This window comes from Grampus griseus (genome assembly GCF_964374135.1).
Source record: "Grampus griseus genome assembly, chromosome: 18".
Classification (NCBI taxonomy): Eukaryota; Metazoa; Chordata; class Mammalia; order Artiodactyla; family Delphinidae; genus Grampus; species Grampus griseus.
The window spans coordinates 11,406,848-11,426,442 of NC_139012.1; the positions used below are offsets into that span (position 1 = coordinate 11,406,848).

The 19,595-nt window shown below is 46.1% G+C and overlaps 1 protein-coding gene across 3 annotated transcripts in view; it reads right to left on the reverse strand.

The window, feature by feature from the left end:
• UBAC2 (UBA domain containing 2) overlaps positions 1 to 19,595 on the reverse strand; it is a 152,353-nt gene that overhangs the window by 24,509 nt on the left and 108,249 nt on the right. For 2 of the 3 annotated variants that reach the window (XM_082675872.1, XM_082675873.1), the window contains one exon: positions 13,434 to 13,679. The exons of the other annotated variant lie outside the window; for it this stretch is intronic. In XM_082675872.1, the coding sequence (XP_082531998.1) occupies positions 13,434 to 13,679 (246 nt within the window). The remainder of the gene's footprint in view (positions 1 to 13,433; positions 13,680 to 19,595) is intronic. 3 annotated transcript variants of the gene reach the window in all.

A 19,595-nucleotide genomic window follows, 5' to 3' on the forward strand; every position in this document is an offset into this window, starting at 1 on the left:
TTTGATTAAAGTATACACATTTTTAAAGATATAATGCTATTGCACACTTAATAGACTACAGTGTAGTGCAAACATAACTTTTACAATGCACTGGGAAACCAAAAAATTCGTGGGACTCACTTCATCGCAATACTTGCTTTAATGCGGTGGTCTGGAACCAAACCTGCACTGTCTCCAAGGTGTGCCTGTATTGTCTCCATCCAACCTGCACACCATGGCGGGTGAGTTGTGCATGAGTTACCCCACCAAGGCCTTTCACAACACCACTGTCTCAACTGAAAATCTTACTGCATCACATCTAGATTATTCTGTCCTGTTTTGAATGTCCTCCAAAACCAGCCTCACCCTAACTACTTCTTACCTCTTCCCTGCATATTCCTTCCACTGACTGTGTCCCTCACTTATTCAGACCACATTTGCTCCAATCGTGTCTGTTACCTAAAATGCCCTCCCCTGTCCCCTACGACCATCTGCCGCCCTACAGGTTTGTACAGAGCCCAGTTCTTGTTTTGTGCCTCTAACTGGCTTCTTTCTTGACAATCCAAATCCTTACTGGTCTCCCTGTCCGCTGAATTTCTACAGAACTAGGTCAAGTTGCCAATCTAAGAGAATGTAACACTGAGTCTAGGTTTCCTCATTTGTAAAACAGAAAACTGGACTAGATGGTCCTTAAACTAATAATTATTAGCTGCTTCTTCCTAATCAGTATATTAAAGAATGTCTTGAAAGTCAAGCAGTTCTCTCTCAAAAAGAGACCTTCACTGTTGCAGCAGAAGCCCAGTGGCCTCCTGCCAGAGCTGTTGCAGGAGGGATGCCCAGACAGACACTGGTCTAGACACCCTCCATTTTATAACCTCCAGTACTGTTTATGAGCGTTACCTGCACTGATCAAGGAGCTCTAACAAGCATCTCTAATGATCAAGGATCCTTGAGCAACCACCCCTACTAGACGGCAGCGATGGACAGTTTACGAATGAGGAATGTGGATTTGTGGAAATGAAGTGCTAACTCTCACAGTGGTCTCTCACAGCCCAAAGCCCACGTTCTGAACTATCAATGAAACCTGCACCTGCACCCCTCACTCCACCCTGGGAATCCAGGCGCAACCAGGGTGCATACACCACTATCACTTAAAAAAGTATGATTTAAAAAAAAATCTTGGTATCGCTAATCTGTGCTCTAATCTCGGACAGGAGATCATGACTCATGAGTCCGGAAATTCCTGTACTCCTGCTTTCTTCACAAAGCCACATCTGTCACCCACAGCAAAAGACTGCAGGGTCTGAAGCTGGGGTGGGTTCCATGAAATTCAAGGCTTCTTGAGATGATCAGAAGGGTTCTTGCTGAGACACTCACAGGTGGTCCAGGGGTCTGTCCTGCGCTGGAATCGTATTCTGGTTTTTGCGGTACGCGGGCCCCTCACTGTTGTGGCCTCTCCTGTTGCGGAGCACAGGCTCCGGATGCGCAGGCCCAGCGGCCATGGCTCCCAGGCCCAGCCGCTCCGCGGCATGTGGGATCTTCCCGGACCGGGGCACGAACCTGTGTCCCCTGCATCGGCAGGCGGACTCTCAACCACTGCGCCGCCAGGGAAGCCCCGTATTCTGGTTTTAAAACGCACAGGGATGACTTTTTTTGAGGAGGAAAAATTTACAAAATGATTATAGGGACAATTTTTCTAATATTCCCCTGTTTGACATTATGTCTGCTTCAAGGTACATCTCTAAATTCATTCATGGTTTTAAAAAGTGATTAATAAGTGAGAAAATAAAAAATTATGAAAAGAATTAGGATTGCTGATAACTTCTATCTCTCCAAAATACCAGGTATGTCATCATCGTTTACTTGTTTCCTTAAGTACCATGAGATTGTACCACACTCTCCCTTCTCATGAACACCAAGGCAGAATGGAAAATAGAAATGATTTTCTCGAGGTCACTTAATGAGTCAGCCTTGGAAAGGGGTTAAAATTTGTATTGATCCTATCTTTCTGTTCTGAATTTTGTCAAAAAGGTCAGTATGACCAACTACAAGAGCACCAAATACATAACAGTAGTTTCTGCAAGGAGGTACAGATTGAGATAAACAGCTTAGCTTTAATTTCACTTGAAAATAGAGTTCTTGCACCTAATTTTCATTTAATTTGCAGATTTTTATCAACCAAGCACTAGTAACTTACTCCGCACCTGATACTATACACTTCATACTCACAAAAGAAAAAAGTCATAAAAGAACTAACTCTAACTGATTAGATTGCTTTGTTGACAAGGCAGCACAGCAACTTGAAAAGGATGGTTTTTAAATCAAATTGCACCAAAACGTGAAAGAGCAAAGTTAAAAAGGAAAAGTGCTGAGAAGCATGCCACATGCCCGTGTGCTGTCTTCAAGGCTGCCTGGGTTCATCTCGGCTGAGAACGTGCTCCCTTTGGATTCAAGGTGGACTCCTTTGCTACACACACACACACACACACACACACACAGGTTTAGGTATACAGTTTTCAGGGCTCCACTCCAGACACACTTTCTTGACCCTCCATGGCTGGGCAAGGGGCTTCTCCTAGAAGAGGACTTGTGACATTTTGCTGTAACTGCCTCTTCCTACTCTCAGCTCAGGGAGAGGAAAGATTGTGCTGTCTTGTCTGCTCCCCAGAGCCTGGCTGAACACTAAATAAATCTTGTGGAAAGGATGCTCATGGAAACTAAGAGGTGAGTAAGCAGCTTCCTCAGAGACCAGATGCAGGGGCGCTGATGGACACTGGCTCCGTGGGGTGGCACCCGCCAGGAGGAAGGACAATCAGACATGCTGCTACATGGACAAACCTCAAAAACATGAGGCCATGTGAAAGACACCCGTCACAAAGGACCCAAAAGTATATGATTAGATTCAATGTCCAGAATAGGCCAATCTAGAGGGTCAGAAGATAGATGCGTGGTTGCTCAGGGCGAGGTGGGTGGTAGGACTGGGGAGTGACTGCTAATGGGAAGAGTCTCCTTTTGAGGTAATACCAGTGTTCTAAAATTCAGTGTGGTGATGGTGGGATAACTCTGTGAGTACACTAAAATCCACTGAATTGTACTCTCTTTTTTGGCCACGTCATGCAGCTTGCAGGATCTTAGTTCCCCGACCAGGGATCGAACCTAGGCCCTGGCAGTGACAGTGCGGAGTCCTAACCACTGGACCACCAGGGAATTCCCTGAGCTGTACTCTTTAAGGAGGTGAACTATATGGTATGTGAATTCGATCTCAATAAAGTTATTAAAAAACTTAAAAAAAAATGAGAACCTGAGAGCACTTTCAATACACTAAAAATATTTTACTAAATTAAAAATCCTTGATTAATAAAAGGAACTCACATGATTTGCAAGGGGGACGTGACTCATAATAATGTATATGTTAGATGTTACCTAACAACGATTGCTGGGGTGGATAAAGAGAAAATTTTCACAGCCGCAAAATGTTTCTAAGTGAGGGTGAGAGAATACACCTCACCCTCGCTTAGAAACTTAGCTAACCATTCAACCAAATACTGAGAAAATAACTGAAATGCATGTGTGAATAATGGTGAGCTGCTGTAGGCATCAACATCTTCTCTCCCTGCAGGTCAAATAAGCTGCTCGCTACTGTTAACAGGGGTGATAATCAATCAGGAAACACGGGCAGCCGGAGGAAGTGAAGACATAATGAAAAAAACGAGCACCAAACGACTTCACTGCTTTGTTGACAAAATTCCCACTTGGCTCATACCAAGCATGATGCGTTCTTAGTGGGCTTCACCGTAATTCTACTTCTAGAGTAAATGGACATTTTACAGAAATACCTTAGAAAGTCTTATCACCAAGTTTATGTTGTGGTATGTGATGGCATTATCACCACCAGCCAACAGAGAGAATAGGGGTCATACAAGTAACAGACGATCACATCTCAGAGAATACAGACTTCCTGGGAAACAGAGCTGCTTGGAAAGCTGCTGGCTGCATAATCTTCTAGAGCAGGGGGTGGGCAAAGTTCTTCCGTAAAAGGGCAGGTAGTAAATGTTTTAGGTTTTGAAGACCAATAGGCAAAATCAAAGATATTATGTAGGTGCTTACAGAGCCACTAAAAATGTAAAAACCATTCTTAGCCTCGGGTTTGGCCCATGGGCCATAGCCTACTGACCCTTGTTCTAAAGGTTACAAGTTTTAAAGAGTAGTAACTATCCAATTAGCTCCTAAATCAGGACTCTCTCTCAAACTTCCTGAGAGCCCAAAAACAGATCCCCAATGCAATCAGAATAACTAATATTTGACAGATCTTTCTGGTATATCAAGTAATTTTGCATAAATTATTTTATCCTCATGACAACCCTATTAGATAGACTGTGCACAGATCTCCCCGTCAACCCAGTGTTGATTCCTTAACTGCAAATTTCTTCCCCTTTTCATTTATATTCTGCTTTTCTATCGTGATGGCATCATGACCAGCAAAAAGGGGAATCCATGCTAAGAAGCTGCAGAGACTCCTGCAGCAACCCTGCTGTTCAAATGTTCATCATTACAGGACATTTCAGTGACTGTTCTAGAGGTGTGAATGCACAGAGGCTCGCAGAGCTTGACTGTGGCCATGTAGTCTCATGCAGTGAGGACACGCTGCCTCACCACCAGAACTCAGAGAATCCTCACCATCTCCCAACTGGTCTTCTTCCTCCAGTATCAGCTTTCTCAAGGGTATTCATGTCATGGCCAAAGTAGTCTTATTTATTTATTTGGTCGCGTTGGCTCTTAGTTGCGGCAGGCGGGCTCCTTAGTTGTGGCATGCAAACTCTTAGTTGTGGCATGCATGTGGGATCTAGTTCCCTGACCAGGGATGGAACCTGGGCGCCACCAGGGGAGTCCCCAAAGTAATCTTTATTAAAGACAAATCTAACTTACTCTTCTGCCTAAAGCCTTCACTGACTCACTACTTCTAGCAGGACAAAAGAAAAAACACCCCTCAGTGTAGCACCCCCAAGACCCCCGATGTCCTGGCCTCGGCTTTCTCCCCAGCCTCTCTTTCACTGCTTCCTCCTTAGGGGAGCCCTGAACTTAGGCAAATGCAATCACTTGTGTTCCCACAGCTGTCTCAAGCCCTTGTGCTTTTTCTCACACGGTTCTCTAGGCCTGAAATGCCTGCCCGAGTGCTGGTCTCTTCCAGATTCCCCTCAACCACACAGGGCTTTGCTGAGTCCCTCAGGGAGAACCAGGACTCTTTTGCTGGCGCAAACTCCAATAGAAACCTAGCACTTCGCCTTGACTCATCTCTCTTCCCCCAGGGGCTGCAGGCTTCCTGAAGCCAGGGCAGCGCCATTTTCTCCCTCACGGCTGCACACTGCAGTGGAACCAAGAGAGGCACAAATAAGTGGAGCACACAGCTCCTGTCCTTCAAGAATTCAAATGCTACTCGGTGAATGAATAAAGCACGAACCCATGAAAAGTTACGTAACGGTCCCAGCAGTGGAAAATGATCCGCAGCTGCTGGTACCAAAATGACTCGGCAACGTCACCGACCATGGAGCCAGCACCCCTACTGGGGGCGGGGAGCGAACCTGAGAGCAAGAAGCTGGTGGGAGTAGACTCAACGTGTGACTGGCACGCCGCCGCTACATCAACGTACAGAAGAGTGGGAAAGCTCTGCCGTGGGGGGAGATGAGAGCTGGAAGAAAGGGACCGGGCGTTATTATGTCGTCCACTCAGCCCTCATCACAGTGAGTCCATAAGCCAACGAGCCGAAAGTTTCTGCGTAGTGACCACCGTGGAGGTGTCCAGAAAGGTCATGTCACTGGGCCTGATGATGAACTTCAGGACACTGTGCACTGACCCTGTAAGCTGCAGATGAAGCAAGGTCTGCAGAGCCATCACACTGCTCACTGCCCTTTAGAGCCATGGAGGTGTATTCGCTGCAGAGCACGTTACAAGTGCTTCAGAAGTGCAACGTCAGAGTTCACTTTCAAGAACCAAGATGTGACTCCCGTGGCAATGTCCTAGGATGAGGCTGGCTGGTCAGGGCACAAGTGATGCTTGCCCTTCCTCTGCTTCCAAACCCTGCACTACTTCTTAACGTGGTGCGTGCGTTCCCGCTGAAACTCCTTTCAAGAGCGAGCCAACTCTTGCTGACTCTTGTGATCTTCTCCTCGTCATTGTCTCTGCCTGGCCTTTTTTGGGGGGTGGGAGGGTAGCCTCTGAATCTGTTGAGCACCCCCTCTCCCACTCTTCCTGAAACACTCCTCTCCCGGCTGCTGTGCTACTGAACTCTCCCGGATCCCTCCCCGCCCCCTGGAATTCCTTTCTTCCTCCTCTCTGCTCTCCCTGAACATGGGTCTCGGGCTGTCTTTAGTGGTTTGTCCTCTCAGAGGATAGCTGTATAGTTTCCAGCCAGGACTACTCACCTGTATTCAGCTGGGCTCAGTACATTAAGAAATTCTGTAAATATTTATTATGTACATATCGAGTCACTAATTCTCCAAATGTATGGGTGCCTACCACATGCCAGGCATTATTCACACATTAGAGACACAATGGAAAAGCCCCACCCCCACCCCAAGACACATCTCGGGCACAGATGGGACGTGAGTCAATGGTGAGGGGCGGGACTGGCAAGGTCAGGAAAGACGCCAGAGGCTCTAAGGACAGACAGAGGGTCAGTGCTGCCCGGGAGGCTGGAGGAGGGGATTTCAGAAAGTTTACTCAAGAGTGAGCAAGAGTTGGGCAAGCAGAGACCGTGTGTGGGTGAGATGGGGTGCAGTGGGGAAGTCGGTACAGGGGAAGTTTGTTGTTGGCAGAGGGAAGGGTAGATGAAGAGGCAAGAAGTGAGAAACAACACGGGGCTGACATGAACTGTGAACAGTTCAGAGTGATTAGCCCGAGGCTGCTGGGGGCCGGGGGGAAGGCAGGGGCTAAAAAGCAGGCAGGGGCCTTGTGCAGCCAGCAGAACTGCCTTGTAGGCTCAGGAGGGCCTCGGAAGGACTTTGGTGGGAGTGAGACAATCAGGTTTGTGTCTTCACAGAGCTCGCCCTGGGGGCTGGAGTGTGGGGCAGGGCCGGGAGAGGGGGGCAGTTGTGACAAGCTTTTATTAGGTGAGTGACATCGGTGGCCTGAACTAAGGCAGGGGGATGAAGAGAGAGGGAGTGGTGGGTTTACAGCGAGAAGGTAGACTCTCTGGGGTGCAGGTGAGGGAGGCGACACGAGGGACACGGATGCAGGAGGGAAGAGTCCAAGGGGAAGCCACAGTGTTCTGGTTTGGGCCCCTGGGTGGACGATGGTGCTTTCCATCCGGGAGGGAGTGAGACAGAGAAGCCAATTTAGCAAAGCAAGGGTAAATTTCCGGTGCCTGTGGGGCATTCAAGTGGAGATGCCCGGCAGGCAGTAGGATATTTAGGTCTGGAGCCCAGGAGAGAGGAGGTCTAGACCATAGGTCTAAGTCTGGGAGCCATGAGCTTAGCACAGAGGGGAGAGCCATGGACTGCGAGTGTGCAGGGGGAGAGATCAGCGGGCTGGACCTCAGCGGACAATGCCGGTCAGGAGCCCAGTGAGGAGCTGGCCATTATCCCGGCCAGGCATTCACAGAGCAGAGCGCTGGATTTCTAAAATCTCCTGTTGGTCTTTTCCTCCATGGTCTCTCCTTTCTCCACCCATCTCACATGCTGCAATGAAAGGAATTTCTCTGAGATACCTGTCCTACCTTTACAACTGACTAAACCACTTTTGACAGCCTCCAATGTCAAAATCCAACTCTGCCGTCGGGTTGAAAAACACCTCCCTCGATTACAGTCGCTGTGTTACTTCTCTCTGTCACTAGGTACCCTACCACCTCAGCCCCCCATGTCTCCTCGAGGCCTTCCCCTTTCAGGCCTCCTTATCACCTCCACGCCTCCCTCCCTCTGGCTAGTCCTCTCCTCTGGGATGACCTGCCTCATCCTCTCCACCCGCGCCACATCCTGCCCATCCTTCTAGCCCCTGAAACCTCCTCTCACAGTAACAGGACCCCCAGTGGCGCCTTCCTGGGTGTCTTACTGCCCCGCGCACTCCGGTCTATATTTCATCGTTCTTGGATATTTCTCTAATTCAAGTGTATCTGCTGAGCTCCCTGACGCTGATCACAAAGTCATTAAGGGAAAAGACAGGTTTTTCACTTCTTAGGTGCCCACCGAGTCCCCACCAGTCTTGGTCACTGTCTCAATAATGACCACTGGCTGACTGCGACCGCAGAGCCAAGTGCGGAGCACAGGCGGGTAGGCGACAGCGAGCACAAAGCAGCAGCTGCCGGGCGGCGAGACAGAAGCAGGCAAAAGACGCGCAAGGGAATTACACTCAAACAAGACTTCGGCGTTATTCTGGAGTGCTTGCAATTAAAAACTGCAAACAGATCAATCTAATGTACAGTAACTAGGAAGTGATTGGTTTTTTGACCAAATAAATTCTGGGTTCTATGAAAAACATTTGAAAACCCACAGTTTGTTAACAAGTGACAGACTTATCTTAAATGCAATAACAGAATTTGAGAACGCCTACAGTAAGATACAAGGACACTAAAACAATCAAAAAAGGTATTTTAAAAACACAGAAGATGGAAGCACAAGTTCTAACTTTGATTGAACACTAAACTTGGCATTGAGTTTCCTGACAGCCGAAGTAAAAAAGGAAAGGAAAAAAACCAACAACACACACACACACACACAGAGGCCCTGGAATCGGACACATCTGGGCCCCTAGTCTGCAGCCCTGCCGGCAGCTGTGTGTCTCTGGGCAGACCGGCATCCCCGAGCCTCAGGGGACACGGAGGAGACAGCTGTGTTTCTCGAGGCCGACGCTGGGAAGAAATGAGGAGGGCACTGAGTAAGCCCCGGACTAAAGAACCACATGCTCTTCTCTCCAGCACAATGAGAAGTCTGTGGCAAGAGCCCAGGGGCTGGGATTCGGAACTGTGGGCAAGACTGACCTCGGAAAGTGGAAGAGCCTGCCACGCGGCGGGGAGAGTCACAGACCAAAGGACGTCACTTCACAGCTGCCCGGCTGGAAGGCCCTCTCCAAGAGGGCGGGGATTTTGGTCTGGTTTGGTCATGGATGCTTGGGCTGTGCAACCCGGCAGATACTATGATATTCAAAGTATCTGTGGTGGGGAAGACACCGGGTGGAGTCTGCAGTGAGCCACAGAGGACCACCATGATGCGGACGCCCAGGGCACTGGAGCACGGGCACACATACACAGCAGAGAATTACACACTTTCGAAACACTGCTGCTGGACCCTGGGGGACAGGAAGTGCCTGACCACGGGTACAGAGTGAGCGCGTGGTCAGAAGTGTGAGACCTACCAAGTTCTGTGATCAGGTGCGATGAAAGAAAGCCATCGTCCGACGTAAGTGGTGTATCCAGGGTCAGCACGAGCAGGGTGGGGGGCGCAGGCGAGCTGCACAAGCAGGTCCACCAAGACCACCATGTCGATAACCTCTGTTGCATAAAAACCTCTTCTCCAGTTCACACCTCCTGCTACATGGGGGTGGGTCCCTAACCACCAAGTGACAAGGAGGAAAATGGCCAAATTCGGTTCATGGATGGGTTGGCTTGGTACACAACTGAAAGCTGAAAAGAGACCATGGCTGCACTACAGCTCCACTCAGGGGTCACCTTGAAGAACAGTGACAGGGACTAATGCTCCCAATGGGTAGAGCTTGGGCAGTGCATTTGGTCGCCCGCTTTGCATGGAAAGAGAGGTGGCCTGAGGTAAATAACACCTAGGGACTCACTGGACGTGGTGAATGACTTGGTTAGGTGGTCAGGGGATGGGAAGGTAGGGGACAAGGAGGCCTGGGAAGAGTCATGTGGGTCCAGCCAAGGAACAGGCATGAAGCGTGACATCTGGGTTCCAGTGTTTACCGTGAACATCCAGCACAGAAGAGGATGACTTGGCAGACTGACGTCAGCCAGCCTCTGTCACCGGCCATCCCAGGGCTGGCAGGTGAACAGAGCAGCCAAGATGGCCAGGAAGGAGCCCCACTGTGCATGGGCCCCACTCACTAACGTGGACTTAGCTTCCAGGGTAACAGAGAGCAGTGCTGAGCCCTGATACGTACGCCACCACCCATCAAGGAGAACCAACAGTCATAGAGCCAGGTAGACTATACTGGGCCCTTTTCAGTCTGGAAGGGGCACCATTATGGACTGAAACATGCCCCCCAAAAACTCACAGGCTGAAGTCCCTAACCCCCAATGTGACCATATTTGGAGACAGGGACTTTAAACAGGTAATTAAGGTTAGATGAGGTCATAAAGATGGGGCCCTCCCTAATCCAATGGGACTGGTGTCCTTATAAGAAGGGACACCAGGAACACGCAGGCGCCAAGAAAAGGCCATGTGAGGACACAGCAGGAAGGCGGCTGCCTGCGAGCCAAGGACAGTCCTCACTAGAAACCAACCCTGACGGTATCTTGATCTTGGACTTCTAGCCTCTAGAACAATGAGGAAAAGTTTGTTACTGAAGCTGCCCAGTCCGTGGTACTCTGTTCGGGCGACCTGTGTTGACTATTACAGGCAGCAATTCATTTTACCTGGAACTGACACCTTTTCTGGTTATGGGGCTGCCTGCCCTTTCTGTCGCTAAGCACCACCTCTGTGGGTTGACAGAGGGCATGAGGTACCGACCAGGGTTCCAGATGACATCACATCAGACCACAAGGCCCGCTTTTAGCAAAGAGGGCGCGGCAGTGCCAAGACCACGGGATACACTGACCCTCACACAGCACGACCCAGGCGCTACCAGCTCGCCAGACCAATGGGTAGCCAGGTGAAGGTGGGAGTAAGACGCCAACCTGGAGATGGTACCCACCAAGGACAGCGCTTGAGGCTCTAGTGTGCAGTACAGACCCTAAATCAACCACCTTCACACGGGTGCTGTGTCCCCAGTAGGCGGAACACACGGCTCTTGTAAACAAGGGATGGAAGGAGAAGTGGCCCTGACTATCCTCCCTCAAGGTGACCCACTTGGGGAATCTGGGCTTCTCGTTCCACAACTCTGGATTCCGTGGTTTACAGAGCTCGGCTCACAGGAAGGGAACGCTTCCATCGGGGACGAAGCAAGAATACCGTTACATCTTAAGTTACAGCTGTTGCCCAGTTTGGGCTCTTGTGCCAAAAGACTGGCAGGCAAGGAAAGGAGTCATTATCCTGGCAGGAGTAATTAATCCTGACCACCAGGAAAAGCTACGGCCACGGGCACAGAAAGGGGAGGGAAGATCATGGGCGGCACTCGGGTGATCTGCGAGGGCATCTCTTGTACTTCCTCACCCAGTTTCTACAGTAAACAGACAAGTGCAGCAGCCACAGCTGGGAAGTGCTTGGAGACTGGGGACCCAGACCCCACAGGGATGACAGCATGTGTCGCTTCATCATGTAAGCCTTCCAGCCAAGGGTGCGGACTCTCAAGTGGACAACAGACGACGGAGATGGTCATCAGTGTATCCTCGAGGCCGGCTTCAGCAGAAGGGGATGCAGTCTGTCCTGCTGACCTTCCTCTTGAAGGTTTCTCCTGGGAAAAAAGCACCACTGCAATCTTGGAGGTGTTGCTCCGAGAACTTAAGTAAAACAAGAAGATCCAAGCAGCACGAGGGGCGGATGCTCTGGACGGGTCTGCGACCCAGATCCTCCCCCTCCTTCAGGACCAGCGCTCCATCTTCCTGCTGCCGGGGGGCGGGCACCTGATGGTTCTCAAGTAACATCTGCTCTGTGGATGGCGTGCACCTGGGGAGAGGCGCCTGCAATCTGCGCCAACACCTTTCTGAATCTGGGACGACTCGGAAGGTCTCTCGCAACTCCGGGGCTTGGGCACCGTAAGCTTAGCTCGGGCCTTCTCTGTGACTGGGGCTCGAAGTCTCCCTCTGCCCTTCACCACCACCCCCCAAAGATGCTCATCCTGACGGCATTCTCCGATTCACTTCACACACGAGAGTCTGCCTGGGGACACCAACCTCAGAAACACAACCTCTCATTTTGCTCATGAGCACAAGACCACAGCTATCTACCAGGGAATCTCCCCCCAGGTAGCCTGAAGGTACCTCAGTCAATGTATTTCCCATCGCCTGCTCTTCTGATGTTGGTGGGATGGTGCTGTCATTGATCTCTCTCCTTGGCTAAGCCAGAAGCCTCAGGATCATACACTACTTCTTTCTCTCCCTCATAGCTCTGTCCATTCTATCAGAAAATATTTATACTCATTATTACTCAGTTTTTTGGACACCGGCTGTTCTGAGTTCTCATACTTTTCATTATTTCCTCTGTTTCCTCAAAGGATCTACCTCTTCCTCCTGCTAAATGCAGGCTTAGCCTATAGCCTACATTCATCCTGGATGTGATTCTCCTACAGGACTCACCTCCCAACCCTACACACTTAATCCATGATCTGCACCTACGGCTCTGACCTCTCCAAGAGTGATGTCTGTCCTCCATGTTCAACTACATCAGGGGCACCTTTATTGTATGTTCCAGAGTCACCTCAAATTCAAATACACCTGTAGGGAATAGCCTTCACTTCTCTCTTTTACCTGCAGACTCGGCCCATTGATAAGGGGCCCCCTTCTTCCCACCCCAGAGAGAAACTCTGGGACCCACCTCTCCACTGACGTCCAGGGACATCACATCTGATTTCACTTTCCAGACCACACGCGATGAAGACCTACTTCTCACACGCAATGCAGGCAGGAGATCGGGAGATGGCAGGAGAGAACAGAACTCTCTCTCATACCCCAGAGGGTAAAGGGGATGGAGACAAGAAACGAGGAACCCAATGCACTGGATCACAGAAGTGCCAAAGAAGGACCAGGTATGAGGTTTCAGCCTGACGCAGAGTAACCCTGGGAAGACCAGTGTGGTGTTGGATTGCTTGGATAGAGCAGTTTTTGTGGATAAATGCTCAGTATTTCCTGACGATTAACGACAAGGCTAAGAAAACAGAGAATTTATCTGATCTACTTGTTGGTTGTTCCCTTGAAAATTTTCTTACCTTCATATTCTCCATTGCAACCAAGGAAAATCAAGAAGTTTGACATTTGCTCTTCAGTCCAGAGCACACAATAATAAGCATTTTAACAGGAAGACACTGTGGCTTTTACAAGATGATAAAAACAGATAAATATCCCGTCTTGTTAACTAGGCTTGGTGTTTCTCTAAGAAATCATGCTTATCTAATAGAAGTGGAGCAAGAATGTCCAGTCTGACCAGTCTTTCAGCTGCAAGTTACTTTTTTTACCTTAAAAAGAAAACACTAACAATAGCCACTATCAGAGACCTACATTCCACTTGGAAACGTGTCAAGGTATCTATGATACAATGCACAGGAATGAAATGCAGACTCTACCACACATACAGTCTCAAAGGAGAAGTTTACGCAGGCCCCTGAGTATTTCTGAATTTTCCATTGTGGTTATTGTTTACCTGCTGCTGTCTTTGCCGCCTCACTTGTGCAAACTGTGACAGCATCAGCTGCCGGTCCAGCAGCTCCATCCTCTGCTGTCTCTGAATGTCTACCGTGGCCCCCATCCCGATTCTGGCCTCGCTGGTGGGTTCTGAAGATGAGAAGATGGGCTCAAGTGTCCAAGAACAGAACTTTGCCATCCAGCTGGGGACGCAGAGCACCTCATGAACTTGCAACATTTTGCTGTTGTAGCAGAGCCCGGAAATCTAAAAGAAAAAGCGTCCAACTGGATTGTTGAAATGTCATAAAATGTTAAAGAACATATTTAACATAGAAATCAATAACCGCAAAACACTTCAGATGGTGTTTTCCTTCACTGTTGTAGTGTTAGGTGACAACCAGAACTCCTACCAGGTTGCAGGATACTAAGCAGCACAAACCAACAAAAAAATGAATTTACTCAGTAAACAAATGTGTTTTTATTAAATTAGAAGAGACAGCAAAATCCTAACTATTTAACACTCAAAGTACTGGTACAATATTTAAAAAAACAATGCTGTCTTTTGAAAAAAAGCCATGAAATATTTGATTATCAAAACACTTTCACACTGTACTAACTCTGTGGTTATTCTTATTGGCAGATGGCCATCAGAGAGAGATACTGAGAGAAAACAACTTTGATATTCGATGATGTGACCCAGCATCAATATCAAATATGTAAATACAATACATTTATCAGAAAATAAAGACTACCTAAAATGTATACAGTTGTTTTAATAAAATTTGCAAGTATTTTTCCTAGATTTTAAAATCCTTGCCAATAGTTAGCAATTAACAATTCTGTTTACGAATAAGGCTATTTTTCATCTTTAAGGCAATTTATATGGTAAGAGAAGTCTCAGGAGTCTCTATGGTTTCCTAGGTAAAAATGAGAATGGCTATTCCTTTGTTAAAGACAAATCTTTAATTTTGTGAATTTGATTCTTAGGATAAGTTATTCACACCAAATTAGAACATATTTGACAAATTTCTGTCTAACAAGAGAAAAGTACACTTTAATGTTTTACTAATAAAACTTAAATTAACTAATTAGGCAAAAATTTATTGAGCATCTGCTATATACCAGGTGTTGTTCTAGGCACTTAAAGTATAGCAGAAGACAAGATAAATAAAGCCCTACTCTTACAGAGGTAATCGTAATCAATACAGAGATTGGACAGTAAACAAGCAAACACACAAAACAATTCCAGACAAGATCTATGAAGGAAATAAGATAAGGTGACTTGGAGCAAGGACCTTCTTTAGGTCGGGTGGAAGTGACACTTGAGCAGAGTTCTTAAGGATAGTGAGGTGCCAGTGATTTGATGAACTGGAGGAAGAACGTTTCAGGCAGAGAAAACAGTGAGTGCAATGCAGGAATGAGCTTGGGAGTATCCATTAGAAATCTTAGTGGAGCTATCAAGAGGGTTGTTGGATATAAAAATCTGGAACTCAAGAGAAAAGTTTGCAGAGATAAAGATTTGGGAGTCAGTGGTATAAGACTGTGTTTAAAGCAACAGGACTACAGGAGATAATGAGGGCGGGGGACGTTATTACAGAGGAAAGAAGAGGACTTAGGACTGAACCCAGGGTACACCAGCATTTTGTGGATGGACAGAGTAGGAGAAGCCAGTAAAGAAATCTGAGAAGGGGCTGCCAGTGAGAAGAAGGAAAACTAGGAGAGTTTAGTACCACTGAAGCTAAGAGAACAGTGTTTTAAGATGGGAATAGTCAGCTATGTCTAACGTAGCCCAGAGTTCAAGTAAGACGGAGAGAGGAAGAAGATGACTGTTGGATTTGGCAACATTAAGAACCGTTTTGGTGCAGTGGTAGGAGCAAAAGACACACTGGAGGAGGTTGAAGAGTGAATGGAAAAGGACTTTTGGTTTCAAATAATTTCTATGCTATTTCTCTCAAAAATGGTACAAAACAACTAAGAAAACAAAAACAGAAACAAACTTCACATTCACTGAAACTAGAAAGCATCTGTAATCCTCAACCACACTAACAAAATGGAAAACACATTGAGTAGTTAGAAATACTTAGCATATGAGAAGGGTAAATCCAAACGAGGGAGAGGGTCCCACCCACCGCCCCCACCCCCCGCCACGGACTCAGGGATTAGAGGCACCAGGTACTGTGAAGGTGGGAGTGAAGTGGAGGGTCACAGAACTCTGTGCAAGAAGCAACTCCAATGCCTCCCCTCACCCAGCAGAGCCCCCATCTACCCTCTCCCTTCTCTACGGGGAGAAGGTAAAAGCTCTGCAGGGCCTGCATCAAAGAGGCTCTGGAGCGGGCAGAGCAGGCCAACAGCGGAGGCCGGGGGCTCTACACATGTGGACTTCATACAGACAGAGAGGCCTTCCGTGTATGTCTCACAGAACTTCCAGAAGAAGACAACAGAAGAAATATAGGAAGAAAGGGACTATATTTCAACAGATAATAGCTGAGTTTTCCAGAATTAATAAAGAATATAGATACTCAGATTGAAAATGCAATAGTCCCAAGGTGGATAACATAATGAAATTTATATCTAGATCCATTATAGTGAAACAGAGAAAGAAATCCTTAAAAGTGTGAAGAAAAAAGAACAAAAGAGCGTAGCTCATTATATAAGGGTAAGTCACAACCCACAGCAGTCGCACGCTGACAGCGCACCCTGAGGAGAATTCAGGGTGAAAAATCCGGATGAGGCACTCTGTGCTTTAGATAAACACGCCCCTAGAGGGCTAGATGCATATCTCAGGAAGAATTTCAATGACCCCAGATTCTTGCACCTTCACATACAAAGAAAAGCACTAAAATTAACTTGAGATTCTGCTCTTTCTGATTGGCGGTAATCTTTGACTGAGATGTATGCTTGACTAGATGTATTTCACAGCCAAAAAATTCATAATTTGTTATACTGGCGCCTCCCCTACTTCTTTGGAGTGGTTCCTCAGAGCTATGGCCCAGGCTACAGTCCTCAGTAAGACGCTGAATAAACCTTAAACTCACAACTCTTATGTTGTGCGCTTTTCTTTAAGTCAACAAAAGTAACCAGAGATCAAATACTGACTGCCTAGAGGAAGGAAAAACAATGAGCTGCGAGCAGACAACAGCAACAAAAACAATGAGATACTTAGGAATAAATTTAATAAAAAATATATAAGGCCTTTATAGAAAACTAAAAAACTATAATAAGGGACATTAAAAAAAACCTCTAGTAATAAACAAAGATATCATAACATCACATCTACGAATGGGAAGATGCAAAATTGTTAAGACATCAATTTTCACCATATTAATATATATATTCAATATAATACCAAAGAGACTCTTGGGGTCTTTTGGTTGGAACTTAAATAACAATCCTAAAATTTGTATGGAATATTAAGGTTTAAATTTTTAGAAACATAATGTTGGGAAAAAGAGGCTGGACCCAAAAGATTGCATACATTATGACCCCACTTTGTAAATGGATCAGTCAAGTGGAAAAACCATAAAGCGAAGCATGGCGGTGATGACCATCTGCGGTGCGCCAGGAGAGCAGTCACAGAAGGGAGGGGCACCGGGGCTCCGGGGGCCGGCAGTGCTCTGACCTGCACAGGGTTTTGCGGGTGCGTCCGCTTCATAGTGATTTGTTTGGCTTCATAACATTTATAGTTGACGCACAGTTGGGTGTGTGTTATGTATCACAATAAAAAGATTTAAACATAAAGAATAAGTGATCCAGAAGAGTCAAGATAATTTTTGGGAAACATAATAAGCCCTATCAGATTTCAAAGTATGCTATAAAGTCTGAGTGATTAAAACAGTGTGGTCTTTACGGAGAGCTACTCAAATCGACGTAAAGAGCAAGAGCAGAGAAAAAGACTCGAGTACAAGGCACCTGGTTCACAGCAGAAATGGGTGCGTTAAACGGGAAAAAACATACACGGGCCACACATAACGATAAAGACAAAACAGCTCTCCCTTCCTGACACCACACATAAATTCCCAATGGATTAAGGACACAAATATAATTTATAAAACTGTAAATCTTTCTGCACAAAATACAGAAGGAACATCTTTTTGGCACTGGGATGAGGACGGATTTTTAAATAAGAAACATAAAGCCCAAACTATAAAAGAAAACACACATTCATCTACTTTACAATTTAAAAGCTACAGTGGGGGACTTCCCTGGTGGCGCAGTAGATAAGAATCCACCTGCCAATGCAGGGGACACGGGTTTGAGCCCTGGTCAGGGAAGATCCCACATGCCGTGGAGCAACTCAGCCCGTGCGCCACAACTACTGAGCCTGCGTTCTAGAGCCCGTGCTCCTCAACCAGAGAAGCTACTGCATGCCCGCACACCACAACGAAGAGTAGCCCCGCTCGACGCAACTAGAGAAAGCCCGTACACAGCAACAAAGACCCAATGCAGCCAAAAACAAACAAACAAATAAATAAAAGCTACAGGGGGCCAAAAGTTACCATAAATGAAGGGAAACACGACAAGAGCCTGGGAGAAGGTCCTTAGGATTCTTGTCCTCAAGAAAGGTAGCGTCAGAACATAAAGAAACTATCCATTTGTAAGAAGACAGTCAACCCAACTCATAAAGCAGATGAAAAGGCAATTTCAGAAAAGGAAATTCCAATGTCCAACAAGCACATGAATGGACGTTTATCCTCACTTGCCTTCAGAGAACTGCAAATCTTCACTGAACAATGTTAAACATAATAAAAATTAGCAAAAATGGAAAAACCTGGTTTCAAGTTTTCGTGAGGATGAGGGGGAACTGAGAATTCTCCCACAGTCCTGAGGGAAGGCAAAGTGGCCCGACCACTGGGGAGAGCAATTTGACAATACCCAGCAGAGCCGCCAAAGGTATATTTCAGGAAATTCTCAATTGCAAAGCTCTGTGTAACAGCTAGGGAACAGTGTCCCAGGAGAGGAATGGTTAAAGAGTGGTTTATTCATCCCACAAAATACTAAACAGCAGTTAAATACACTCGGTGTACATGTATTAATATGTTTCTAAAAAGGTATTACATATTGTATTCATCTTTTTGCAAAACTTCAAAACACAACATGCTAGTATTTACTGCTTATGGACACATACTCATGTAGTAAGTACAGAACCACGGAATGTGGTTTCTTCTGCAGCAGGATGATAAGGGAAGAAGGAAGGGGAGGCGTCGGGGGCAGCACTCTCTGTAACAAATATATATATATGTAATAAAGAAAGAGACAGGAAGTAAATATGGCAAAAATATATAATGAATTGGAGGCGAGGAAGTAAGGATTCCTTTTCTGAAGATCTGGATAAAAAGGAAGATAGAAAATGGACCTGTATAACAGCAAAATCACACTGATTTAGCTGAAGATAGCAAAATGTGGTTATAAATATAACGAAATATGAAAAAAATTGATCAAATCAGAACTGTGAGATTTGAATTAGGTGAAAAATTAAACACTTGTATTTTTTAGTCTCAAAGCGATTGTGAATTTGTCCACTTGTCCATAGTTGTGTTAACTTCATGTATTTGGAAAATGTTGGTGTATTTGGAAGCTGTCATTAGGCACACATACACTGCCCCTTTTATCATAATAAAGAATCCCTCTTTGCTCTGAGTAATACTCATATAGAAATCTATTTTGTCTTATATTAATATGGCCATTTCAGATTTCTATTTCCATGATTAATCTTTCTTCATTCTTTTTCAACCCTTTTTGTGTCTGTGTTTAAAGTGTGTCTTGTAGACGCCATATAGCACTTTCTTACTTTTAAATCCAGTCTGACAATCTCTGCCTTTTGATTAATGTGTTTACCTATTCACACTTAATATACTTACCTGGACATAGTTGAATTTTGCTGTTTGGTTCTATCTCATTTGCTTTTTGTTCCTCTTTTCTTACTTCCTTTTGTGTTGAGCAAATATTTCTTAGTATTTCATTTTAATTTGTTTAATGGAATTTTGTTAGCAATATCTCATATTTTTTTCTTGTGTTTGCTCTAGGGATTACAATACACACATAATGTGTTTAGAGTTAATACTGAATTACTTCAATTAAAATATAGGAAATTTCAAGAGTATAATTCCATTTAACATCACCCCCATTCACTGTGCTACTTTTCTGTCTTAATTATGTTATACCTATATACGTTATAAACCCA